This window comes from Denticeps clupeoides, chromosome 14 (assembly GCF_900700375.1).
Source record: "Denticeps clupeoides chromosome 14, fDenClu1.1, whole genome shotgun sequence".
Taxonomy (NCBI): domain Eukaryota; kingdom Metazoa; phylum Chordata; class Actinopteri; order Clupeiformes; family Denticipitidae; genus Denticeps; species Denticeps clupeoides.
The window spans coordinates 4,282,320-4,294,250 of NC_041720.1; the positions used below are offsets into that span (position 1 = coordinate 4,282,320).

The 11,931-nt window shown below is 48.7% G+C and overlaps 1 protein-coding gene and 1 long non-coding RNA gene across 2 annotated transcripts; one reads left to right on the forward strand and one right to left on the reverse strand.

The window, feature by feature from the left end:
• Positions 1–432: 432 nt before the first annotated feature.
• armc2 (armadillo repeat containing 2) lies at positions 433–11,497 on the forward strand. The gene is given in 19 exon segments (XM_029001999.1): positions 433–574; positions 2,100–2,294; positions 2,378–2,450; positions 2,528–2,702; positions 3,664–3,724; positions 5,168–5,232; positions 5,349–5,453; positions 6,278–6,468; positions 6,562–6,664; positions 6,749–6,966; positions 7,716–7,861; positions 8,384–8,483; positions 8,808–8,891; positions 8,893–9,121; positions 9,829–9,945; positions 10,012–10,125; positions 10,232–10,364; positions 10,447–10,586; positions 10,709–11,497. Coding segments are annotated over 18 exon segments (2,349 nt in total). The 5' UTR covers positions 433–574; positions 2,100–2,127; the 3' UTR covers positions 10,837–11,497.
• On the reverse strand, positions 5,040–10,408 carry LOC114802871 (uncharacterized). Its single transcript, XR_003751808.1, has 3 exons — positions 5,950–10,408; positions 5,587–5,742; positions 5,040–5,425 (listed from the first exon to the last, which is right to left on the reverse strand). It is a non-coding gene; the product is annotated as an uncharacterized LOC114802871 (long non-coding RNA).
• Positions 11,498–11,931: the final 434 nt, after the last annotated feature.

Below are 11,931 nucleotides of genomic sequence, written 5' to 3' on the forward strand. Positions count from 1 at the left end.
TATATAGTTTTTTTGGGGGGGGGGGGGTCTAGATTGGGGATTGTTTGAGCTATTTTCCTTTGTAACCTCTTGAGAATATTGTTATAGCTCATGCTCTAATACCAATAAACAACGTTAAACTAAATAAAATGTACATCCCATGCATATGATGACTATGACGAAGAACTGTAATGTAAAGATTATGATTACTTTTGTTATGATATACACTTCTGCACACCCCTTATTTTACTCGACAGCCTCTTCCCTGGTGGAGGGCAGTGCAGGTAAAGTTTCCAGCCCTCCACCCACACAGACCCGCGATGATTCTTACAGACCGAGGCGACTTCTAACGGGCAACACCGCACAATTCCTGCTCCTCTCCCCCCACGACGCAGGCCGCGGCGCTTCCGGCCACGTGACGCGGGCCACGGCCGCGCATGCGCAGTGCGCGTGTTGCGAGCCGGTCGCCGCCGTAGTAAACGCCGTAGTAAACCGCGACTGCGGTTCTGCGCCCTTTGCGGTGGAGCTCAGCGGCAGCCGCGTTACCGCGGCGTCACGTTTACTGCGGTGTCCCTCCGTCGCGCGGGGACTCGAGGTAAGTGCGTTCTAAAGTTCAGAGTTTCTGTATGCGACTCGTTCTTCGTTTTGCCCCGCCGCTTTTCAATGCTCATTTAAGGCCTTCGTTATTACTACTGTCATTATTTTGTAATAATACGTTTTTGTGCCACCTCTGCGCGCTCCCGTCACCGCTTCGTTTGGTTACCATGGTAACCACAGGGTCCGCGGCAGCGCGCTCCGCCCCCAGTTCGAAATGGTCATTTTTACCGCTTGATATTTGCGACTTATAAACTTATCGTTTTCAAGTATGCTTTTTATAGCATGTTGATAACAATCGGCCAAGTTTATGGGTCTGGGGCGGCACTAGCGAACCGAATCTCAATTTTTTTCGGTGGGCCAATCAGAGGAGTTTGAAGGCGGGACCAGTAGTCAACATTGGCCAATGAGAAGCTGCCATGGGCGGGATTAACTTGACGAACCTTTATCGTTCAACTTTTCTGACTTCGCAGTTTCATGGAAAAAGGCCAAAATCAACAGGAAATCTAGCCACTTCATAAGAGAGCCCTGTCCGGCTGTACAGTTTGTGTTGGACATCTTCTGACCTTTGTGACCACAGGACTGCTATTGTCCAGATGTTTTATGGGGTGGTGGTGGATCCCTTTCTATGACAGTGAGACTGATTCATGCCTACCAACATCATACCAATATCCCACCACAGCCAAAGGGTCAGATCCCTGCCAAATGACTAAATATAAGGACCACGTAAGGACCAGCTGTAGTTATGCAGACATTCCACCTGTCCTGACAGAAGTAACTAAGTGAAGTGAAGTGATTGTCACATGTGATACACAGCAGCACAGCACACGGTGCACACAGTGAAATTTGTCCTCTGCATTTAAGCCATCACCCTGAGTGAACAGTGGGCAGCCATGACAGGCGCCCGGGGAGCAGTGTGTTGGGACGGTGCTTTTCTCAGTGGCACCTTGGTGGACCGGCAACCTTCTGATTACAGGGCTGCTTTCTTAACCGCTAGGCCACCGCTAGGCCACCGCTAGGCCACCACTGCCACCAACTATACACAAAAAGCTAATTATTACATTTTTGTTTTAAATCTATTTAGAATCTCATTTACATTTACAGCATTTATCAGACGCCCTTATCCAGAGCGACTTACAATCAGTAGTTACAGGGACAGTCCCCCCCTGGAGCAATTTAGGGTTAAGTGTCTTGCTCAGGGACACAATGGTAGTAAGTGGGATTCGAACCTGGGACTTCTGGTTCATAGGCGAGTGTCTAACCCACTAGGCCACTACCACCCTATCTCCATGGTTTAATGTGTAGGCCATTATAGGACTATGTGTGCTCTAATTTTAAATTTCATGATTGTGACAGCCCTAATCCGTACTCCACCACACACCTTTTTTTCAAATGCTAACAAAAAGAGCTGCACATTTCTGCAGTGATTATATTGCAAAACGAATAGCTATTATTAGCATAATATTTGGAAAAGATAAGTGTCGATATGCTGCACTTTCCATGATGTTGCCGCTGCATGTGTCCAGCTCCCTGCCGGTCAGCGCAGTGGTCAGTATGGAGAGGAGGCGTGTGAGGACCAGCTCTGAGATCGTCAGCGAAGCCCGGAATTCACTCCGTACCCTGAGCACCCGGCGTCCTTTCACCCCGCAGGAGCAGCATCGGCAGCTGTTTGGAGGGGCGTCCTCGCGGCCCCGTGATGCTCGACCCCCGTCGGCCTCCAGGTAGTCACTTCTCTGCTAAGATGATCGGTTAAGATTAGGAAGACTACAGGAAGTATCGCGTTACACTGTCTGGATTTGTTTAGTCTCCGTTCTCAGCACTTTGAAGTTCCAGATTCCAGACCTAGTTCCCGGACACGCTTGTCTCCTCTGGATCATGTGAGTGTTAAAATTTGAGGAACTGTTTCTTTTCACACTTAATATTAAATGTGCGTATTTAATTTTTTTGAATTTAGAAGCCTAAACTGGCAGCTGCTCCAGATCAGGAATGCTGGGAAGCTGCGTCAGCCACCCTGTCATCGGCACCACCACACCGGGGCAGAGGGTCAGGAAGAGTGAGGCCTGGACTCAGTAGAACCTCTTCCCTCGGCAGACTCCCACCTGTCAGCCCGAGCGCAGATGGCGCGCGAGGTAGGGCCTTCTGCGGCATCACTTCCTGTTCTCTCTCTCTCTCCCCAGGGACGGAGAGAGGGGAAGCTACATGCAAAGCCACGGTTTCAAATATTATTATATCATCAAATATTTCCTTTTTAATTTCCTTATTGCAACGAAACAACAACGTAATGTGTGTAGACAAAAAGACTCTTGTTGTTCTCTGAGCAGCAATACAACATTGTCCTCCATCTGTAGACCTTTGCCTGAAGGAGATCATTCATTATTTTACAGTTTGTCTCCACATATCAACATCACCATTATTACCACTTTCACTTTATAAATCAGGATTATTTGTGTATTAGTCCCTTCTCGAACAATTTCAGGGCTGTTGTTAGGAAGGTGAAAAACACTGAATTTTTGTGTGTGTGTGTGTGCGCTCATGAACATGCATATATATGTGTGTGTCTTTTTTTTGCATGTGTGCTTGTGAGTATGTGTGCATTTTTCTACCTGAAAAGGTACTGATGCAGATTTTAGACCTGTTGGGGACACTTTCCTGTGTGACATGGGGGGTGTCCACTCATCAGAACGTTTTAGCACCGATAGTCTGCATGTTGGTGTTGGTAGTGGACAGTGGACAACGGAGGAGAAAGGAATAGTACGGACGCTGCCGTACTCCTGGGCGTGTCACATATTTACAGCAGGCTGTTTAAATCGTCCGGGACGAGGAAGTAGGGAGCCATCTGTCACTCTCAGTAGCCTCTCTCACCTCACAATCCATCAAAAATGGCTTGGTGGACAGTTCGTCCCTCCTCTCCAACGTGCCGTTTCCATCAGAACTCTCAGAAGACGGCAAACGTTCCCCATGGTCTGCATCTGCTGTCCAACGAGAAGATCCGGCGGTCTGTCCCCTCAGCACAGGACGATGTTAACGGGGACAACACAGAGTAGGTCTGTCCTGTGGAGGAAGCTCATCTGCACCATGTTGTTTCTGCAGACAGGTGGTCAGAACGTGCGTCTGGTGCAAAGAGGGTCCCTTCCGCACCCGCGACCTCCAGGTGGGCCTGCCGTCCTTCTACGCGTCTCTTTCAACGCACCCGTACAAACAACCGTACCAAATCTATCACTACATCACTGCAGACACGCTGTTTATCTCTGTCCCACACACACACACACACACACAACCAGCGGGGTTATTAGTGCTAATGGAGCCGTATTAGATTAGCGCGAAGGCGTGACGGCAATGAGGTCACGTCTCGGCCTGAGAGCAGCCTGCCGACAAGCAGCAAACCCCCCCGAAACCTTCCCGCAACGTTTGAGTGTGACAGAAAAGGGACAGATTACAAAATTATAAATGCAGCAGAGGTTTCTCGACAGCTACTGTCTGATGTGTTGTCACAGTGTGAGTCAGTTGCTGCTGCACATTCAGTGTGAAATAAAATAATAAAAAAAAAGCGGTGAACACTGCAGGTCTGCTGGGTTGGTAGTAGCCTAGTGGGTAACACACTCGCCTATGAACCAGGACAGTCCCAGGTTCAAACCCCACTTACTACCATTGTGTCCCTGAGCAAGACACTTAACCCTAAGTTGCTCCAGGGGAGGACTGTCCCTGTAACTACTGATTGTAAGTCGCTCTGGATAAGGGCGTCTGATAAATGCTGTAAATGTAAATGCTGTAGGACAGGGTGTGTGTCGGTGTATATGTGTGTGTCGGCTGCAATGGTTTAACTGTTGTGTGCATGATAAGACGGAGCGAAAACCTCAGCATGACGGAGCATAAACAGATTCTAGTGAAAAGAAACCAAAAAAAAACAGAGTGGATTTCCTGGCATACAGGCACACACACACACACACACACACACACACACACACATATTAATAAAGGCTACAGTACACTGTGTTAAGACACGGCTTTGTTAAACAAGGTTCCTCATTGTGGTGAGAAGAGAGAACGAAAACAGAAAGAATGAGCTGAGTTTTGATAATTCATCGACCACAAACAAATATTCCACGAGCATGACCTTACCGTACGTCCATGTAATCACCACACACACACACACACACACACACATAGAGAGACTGTTACTGTAACTGCAGGGTGTTGTAGTGGAGACCTCTGGTGGCGGCGGCTTGTAATCATATTCTAAGGACACCCTGGATTATTATAAAATCTTGCTTCTGTTTATAAGAGCATTAGTGAATTAGTGACGCGTCTCCTGCTCGTAAGCGTTCCGTATGACGTCTTTGCGGTGGCGGCCTAGCGGGTTAAGGGAGCGGCCCCGTAATCGGAAGGTTGCCGGTTCGAATCCCGATCCGCCAAGGTGCCACTGAGCAAAGCACCGTCCCCACACACTGCTCCCCGGGCGCCTGTCATGGCCGCCCACTGCTCACCAAGGGTGATGGGTTAAATGCAGAGGACACATTTCGCTGTGTCACCGTGTGCTGTGCTGCAGTGTTTCTCAATGACAATTTCACTTTGTGCGTGTGTTCGTGTTCTACAGCGACCTACGTCGACACGCCTCATCGAGCTCCAGCTCAGATCCAGATGTTGGTGAATCTCCGTCAGGTGAGTGGCCGTCATCAGCAGGAGCCGGCGGTCGCTCTGGGTCAAAGGTCATGTGCACCACAGTGCCCGGCGGTATGCATGAGTGCGTCTTCCATGAGGTCGCGTCCGTCTCTCAGCAGCGCACGTTGGGGAAGGGACGGGAAGTGATGCCACAGAGGACTCGGCGTTCTGGAATGCTGAGGTGCTTCCGGTTCTGCAGGAGTTCGAAGCGGTGTTTCCAGGTAAAAAAAAAATAAAATAAAAAAAAGTAACCGCGGTGTAATAAATGAATAATAAACTCGTGGCTGGATAGATTTAATGGCGACGTATTCAGTCATTCAGCCATCGTTACTTTCCCTGCATTTAACCCCTCACCGTGACCTTGGCCAAGGTTCGGGATTCGATTCGCACTTCCACCGTTCAGTTCAGAGGTCAGACGTGGGACGGGTTCCGTCAGCTGACCCGGAGCGTCTGAAGCGGGATGAGCAGCCCTAAATATTTCATTCTGATTCAAACGGGGCGCGGATTCATCTGCGGGAGACAAACGCTGAAATATTTATCGTGGCGAGACGCGTCTCTGCTCTCGCACAGTCTGGACACTTTCAAGAGCATCAGAGCGCACACACATGCAAATTCACACTACAACACCAACGCACAGACACACACACACACACACACTCCACGCGAAAAACACACTCACGGAAACGCGATGCAAACACACACACAGACACACTATACCCAGATGGGCGCACGGTGCTGTGATCTCCATGGCAACCGAAATGACGTCAGCTGATACGTCCACGTCGAGTCAACAGGAACTGGAAACACAAGAAGGTCCCTGGTTAGACGTTTGTCATGATCATGGGTTTGGGTCATGGGTTCAAATCCAGCACTGGCGCAGCCATGATGCCGTCCAGACAGATTTTTTGCTAATGGGGCCCGTCCAGTGCCGGTTCTGCTCGGTTCTTGTGGTTTGTACTGCGTGTTCTGTAACACTGTGCTCTGATTGAGACTTATTTTGAAAATGGAGCCTCTGGTTTTGACCTTTCACCCTTCGCCCTGGCAGGAGGAGGCGCTTCGGAGGAGGTAGTGGAGCGTTTGTGTGTTGCCTGCACTCGTCTCCATGGCGCCCTGCGGCAGAAGGGGATGCTGGGTAGGAAGCTGAAGAAGAGGGCGGAGCTGTTGAAGTCTCTGTTCAGACTCATCGACCTGAAATCAGAACGACTGAACCTGCAGCTGGGTGGAGTCATACTGGACGTCAGTTACACACACACACACACACATCCTTAGTCGCACACTGTAAACACAGCATATATTACGTATGGAGCAGTGTGCTTGTGTGTGTTACAGCTGGACGTGAGCGGGAAGAACCTGCTGAACGTCTGTAAACTCGTCTTCATCATCAGCCGCAGTGCTGCCAACGACGTCCTGTTCAACGACAGCAGCATAATAGGTGTGTGTGTGTGTTACTCCATATAATACTAATGTCTCTGCTGTATTGCCATTAAAGCATTCTTTGTGTGTGTGTGTGTGTCAGACTCCCTGCTCTGTGTGCTGCGCACTCAGGACGTGTGTGTGTGTGGTGAAGCCCTGCTCTACTGCTCGGCTGCGCTCAAGTTCCTGTCGGGAAATGGCGCCCTCCGGAGGCTGCTGCTGGAGAAGGAGTGTATCAGTGTCCTGAGTCAGCTCACACAGCAGCTCACACACACACACTCTGGCCACACGCACACCGTCGCTGGCCACATCCTCGTACAGGTGACTGGAATACACACACACACACACACACACACACAGGTTGTCATTCAATAATTCTTACTTGTTCATACAGGAGATCACACACACGTTTGTTCAAGTGGTAGAAGTTTTGTTTATATTTCACCGTTCATACATGACATGCAGCTCAAAGGGATTTACATAGATGATCATACCATCTGAAATACAACTGCAACGGTGTTGTAGATCATGTGTATATTGTGAATAAAACTCCTTTTTGGGTTAACTTTGCTCCCATGGGTTACTCACAGAACCCTCATCGCCAACATCCCCATGACCTTAGACCAAAGGCTGATTTATCTATCTATCTATCTATTTATTTATTATAGGCTATATTATTGATGTAGTATTAATATAATAATTATAATAAAAGTAATAACAGAAATAATGTTACATCTAGTAGAAATAGTAGTAGGTTATTAGTAATGGTTCTAATAATAATTCGGAATAATTATTGAAATCGTATGGCAAAAAATAAACAAAAGGTCCAGTGAACTTCATACAAGAGATGAATAACATGGTCATGTTTCTTTCTGCCTTCACAAGGGATCTAGCGGCTGCATTTTGAACACTGTTAATTTTTCATTTTTCAGTATGCTGGCAAACCAGCAGTGGGGATAACCGAGGCTTTTCAGCAGTTTCAGAGATAAAAGAAAATGTCACTTTGCATAGATGGTGAGACACTTTCCATTGTGACAGTGAAACGCGTGTAACGTCACTGTCGTTCACAGCTGACCGCGACTCTGAGGAACATGGCTGACCTGCCAGAGTCCCGTCCCACGTTCCTCTCTAATCGGCTCCTGCCTGAACTGTGCGTTGTTCTGGAAGCTTACCACGGTGACCCGGACATCTGCATCAACGTGGCGAGGATATTCAGGTGTGGCGAGTTCTCCCGGGCGCCAGCCAGAAATATCTTCCGGTTGCCCCGCATGGACGGAGATGGGGTCGTAACGGTTGTAGATTGTAGCCTAGTGGGTAACACACTCGCCTATGAACCAGAAGACCCAGGTTCAAATACTCAGTGTCTGAGCAAGACACTTAACCCTTAGTGTCTCCAGGGGGGGGGCTGTCCCTGTAACTACTGACTGTAAGTGGCTCTGGATAAGGGCGTCTGGTAAATGCTGTAAATGTAACGGTATTTAGCCACGGCCAAAGTTAAACGCTCTTTGGTACAACTTTATTGATCTTGGGGGAAATTCTCACGCTGCACCTTTTGGCTTGAGGCGAACAGTGGAGAGCTTTACTCGTCTCTCTGCCGCTTTTGGAATATTAAACCAAGCTGTGATGCAAAAACATACAGTTTTAGACATAAACAGCCAACAAATGAAAGTAATATACATACAGTATCGCAATCTTGGACACATTTCATTTGCGTGTGTGTTTTCTGTGTTTTTGCCAGTAAACTCTCCTCATATCGCGAGTGCTGTGTGTCTCTGGCGGAGAGTCCAGGCTGCTACCGGCTCTTTATAACCCTAATGATGAAACACGGAAAGAGAAAGGTGCGCACGCACACACACACACTCCACGGCCATGCTCCGTGTCGCACACGCTTCCGTATTCCTCGCAGAAGTACACACCGTCGTCCTGATGGATGGCTACTTATTCTCAGCTCTAAACACCCACACACACACTTTCATAAAGGATCACAGTGTGATATTTAAAGTTTTTTTTTTTACTGTGTGTGTGTGTGAGAGAGAGAGAGAGAGAGGTAGAACCCCTTGTCCTCGCAGCTCTGATACCAGAAACCCCATGAGCAGTAACAGGACCATCTCACACACTTGTGTGAATTGTCACACACACTCTTCTCTGGTTCTCCGCTGCAGGACCTGCTGCTCAGGGTTCTGTTCACGATGGGGAATCTGGCGGGGCGGAGCTCTGAGGCTCGGCTACGCCTCTTTGAAGAGGAAGGGGTGTGTCAGTGTCCTGCTGGGGCTCTTTCACAGCCACCTGCCGGTCCCCGCTGAGCCCAAGGGGACGCAAGACCCCGCCCCTGACCCCGCCCTCGCTGCAGCGTCAGACAAGGTGGACATCCTGGTTAAACTCATCAGAGTCCTCGCCAACATGTCCGTACACCCCACAGTAGGCAGCGCGCTGGCCGCTGACACACGCTGTATCCAGCTGCTCCTGCAGGTGCTAGGTACCGACACCACGTGCACACACACACACACACACACACACACACGCACAAACAGTGATGCGGCATGCAAGTCAGCAAGCTGCAGAAAACAACTCCTATTTCCCAATAGCTCAGTATTTAGCAACAAATGCACACACACACACACACACACATCCTGTTTCTGGTCGTTTTGAGTCAGAACACACCAGATATACATTACCTGTGATGTATGTCAGCAAACACACACACATCATGTAAATGGTGCTGCTTTTCAAACACAAGAGTTCTTCTGACATGGTAGAAGTTTTGTTTATATTTCACCGTTCATACATGACATGCAGCTCAAAGGGATTTACATAGATGATCATACCATCTGAAATACAACTGCAACGGTGTTGTAGATCATGTGTATATTGTGAATAAAACTCCTTTTTGGGTTAACTTTGCTCCCATGGGTTACTCACAGAACCCTCATCGCCAACATCCCCATTACCTTAGACCAAAGGCTGATTTATCTATCTATCTATTTATTTATTATAGGCTATATTATTATTGTTGTTGATGCAGTATTAATATAATAATTATAATAAAAGTAATTACAGAAATAATATTACATCTAGTAGAAATAGTAGTAGGTTATTAGTAATGGTTCTAATAATAATTCAGAATAATTAATGAAATCGTATGGCAAAAAATAAACATGTCTGTGTGTGTGTGTGTGTATGTAGAACAGGGCTGGGTGGACACCCGCGAGGAGCTGATGCTCAACGCCGCAGCTGCCGTGAACAACCTGACCTTCTACCAGGGCCCAGAGCCGCGCGGCCCACAGGCGCACGCCTCCCGCGGTGAGTGTCGCGCTGTCGCACGCTCGTCCGCCGCTCACGCTCACTGTCCCCGGCCTGTCTCGCCAGTCCTGTTCCAGCTGCTGCTGAGCCCCAGCATGGCCTGCGCGCTGGAGGCGACGCGCGCGTTCGGGAATCTTTCTCGGGCCCCGGAGGTGCGGCGGTTTATTGTGCAACGCGAAGGTGCGTGTCACACCCACAGGCGCACATTCACACAAACACGCCGCGGCCCTAAACGAAGCGTTTCACACGTCCGTCGCTGTGCTCTGTGTGCGACCCGCTCCGCCAGTGCTCCGTTTTTTGGTGCCGCTGCTGGACTCGAGCAGCGCCGACGTGTGTTTCTCCGCCTGCGGCGTCCTCGTCAACCTCTCCGCGGAGCCGCGGCACCGGCGGGCCATCAGAGAGCAGGGCGCCTTCAGCAAGTACGAGTCGGGCGAACCGTTCGCGTGGCGGTCCTGGCTGGAGACCCGCCTTCTCACGTGACCCTGCGCTCGCTCCTGATAGGCTGACCGACTGCCTGCGAGACTTGGGGCCGTTTGATTGGCAGTTGGCGGCCGTCGTTTGTCAGACGCTGTGGAACCTGACCGAGGAGGGCGTGGAGCAGGGGACTGAAGAGCTGCTGAACACACTGCACTTGTACCTTGGTACGTACAGCACATCATACATGCACCGTTTATGTAAATAATTCAGAATAAGAATAATAAGTGGTGCTTCCGTCTTAGAATGTATGCAAAGTTCATTCCGGTCATTTTCTCCGTGGCTCTAGACGAGGAGGCGGAGCTGCGCTGGTCGGCTGATGACGATGCCCACCGCCTGCACAGGGCATGCTGGGAACTGGAGTTCCGTCCAGTGGCGGAGAAGCTGAGGACACGTATCCTGCATCAGATGTCCTGACGCGACTCAGCTGAGCAGGAATGCGATTTTCAATTAAAATATTGTACATATTTATATATACACAATATATATATATATATATATATGTGTTATATATGTGTTCCATTAACATTGAATGTAATGCAGTGAGGATGAGTGTGATGATGCTGTACATTCTGACGGAGCGTGAAGTGAAGCACACCCGTTTAAATAAAACTTTTTATTTATTTAATTATAAAACTGTCAGTTAAATGACATCAGTCTCAGAATTTCAATAAAAGCGCTACCCCCCGCCCTCCCCACCCCACAACAGATACGCTTCCAGTAAACAAACTACAGACGCGCCGGAACTGCGGCAGCTTCACCAAGAGCACTTGGAGAATGACGGGGACCTGGGCGCGGTCCACCAGGCAGCGGGGACTCTTGTGATATAGAAGTCATGACTGGCCAATAAGGCAAGGAGCGCTCCCATTGGACAATCCCAATTTCCCCAGCTAAGATGGGGGTTAATTCTGATAAAAACCCTCGAAGCCTGGGACGGGGAACAGAAATGATGTGTACAGAAGGATCCGGTGGAACCAAAGGAAGCCCATCACCTTTACAGGGAAGACGTTTTTCCTGTTAGCAGACAAAACACTTTTCTTTAGGGGGAAAAAAAAAAAAAAAAACTATGATGAACAAACACCACACCACACTGCTACAACATTTGAAGCAAATAAAAAAAGTGCTTACTATTAAAAAAAAAAAAAAAAAAAACTAAGATGTGTCTAGATTTTTTTTTTCGTACAAAAACGAACAAAAACCGAAGGGCTCAGACAGCGGTGACGTTCTCTCTCTCTCTCTCTCTCTCATTAGCTTATCCACACAAGTGACTGGGGATGGGTGATATTCTGGGGTCAGAATGAGCAGCTGGGCGCTGCTGTGGTCAGGCACAGCGTCAAAATCACACACACACACACCTCCAACCATAATACAAAAAAAATGATAATAATTATGTTATAACTGGAGAGTAAAACACTAGTGCATTCTGGGTGCACAGGAGTTGAAGAGGTGGAGTTTACTTTTTTTTTTTTCCTTAAACGGTCTCTCCTCGCACCTCCTCCCCTCCCCCGGCGA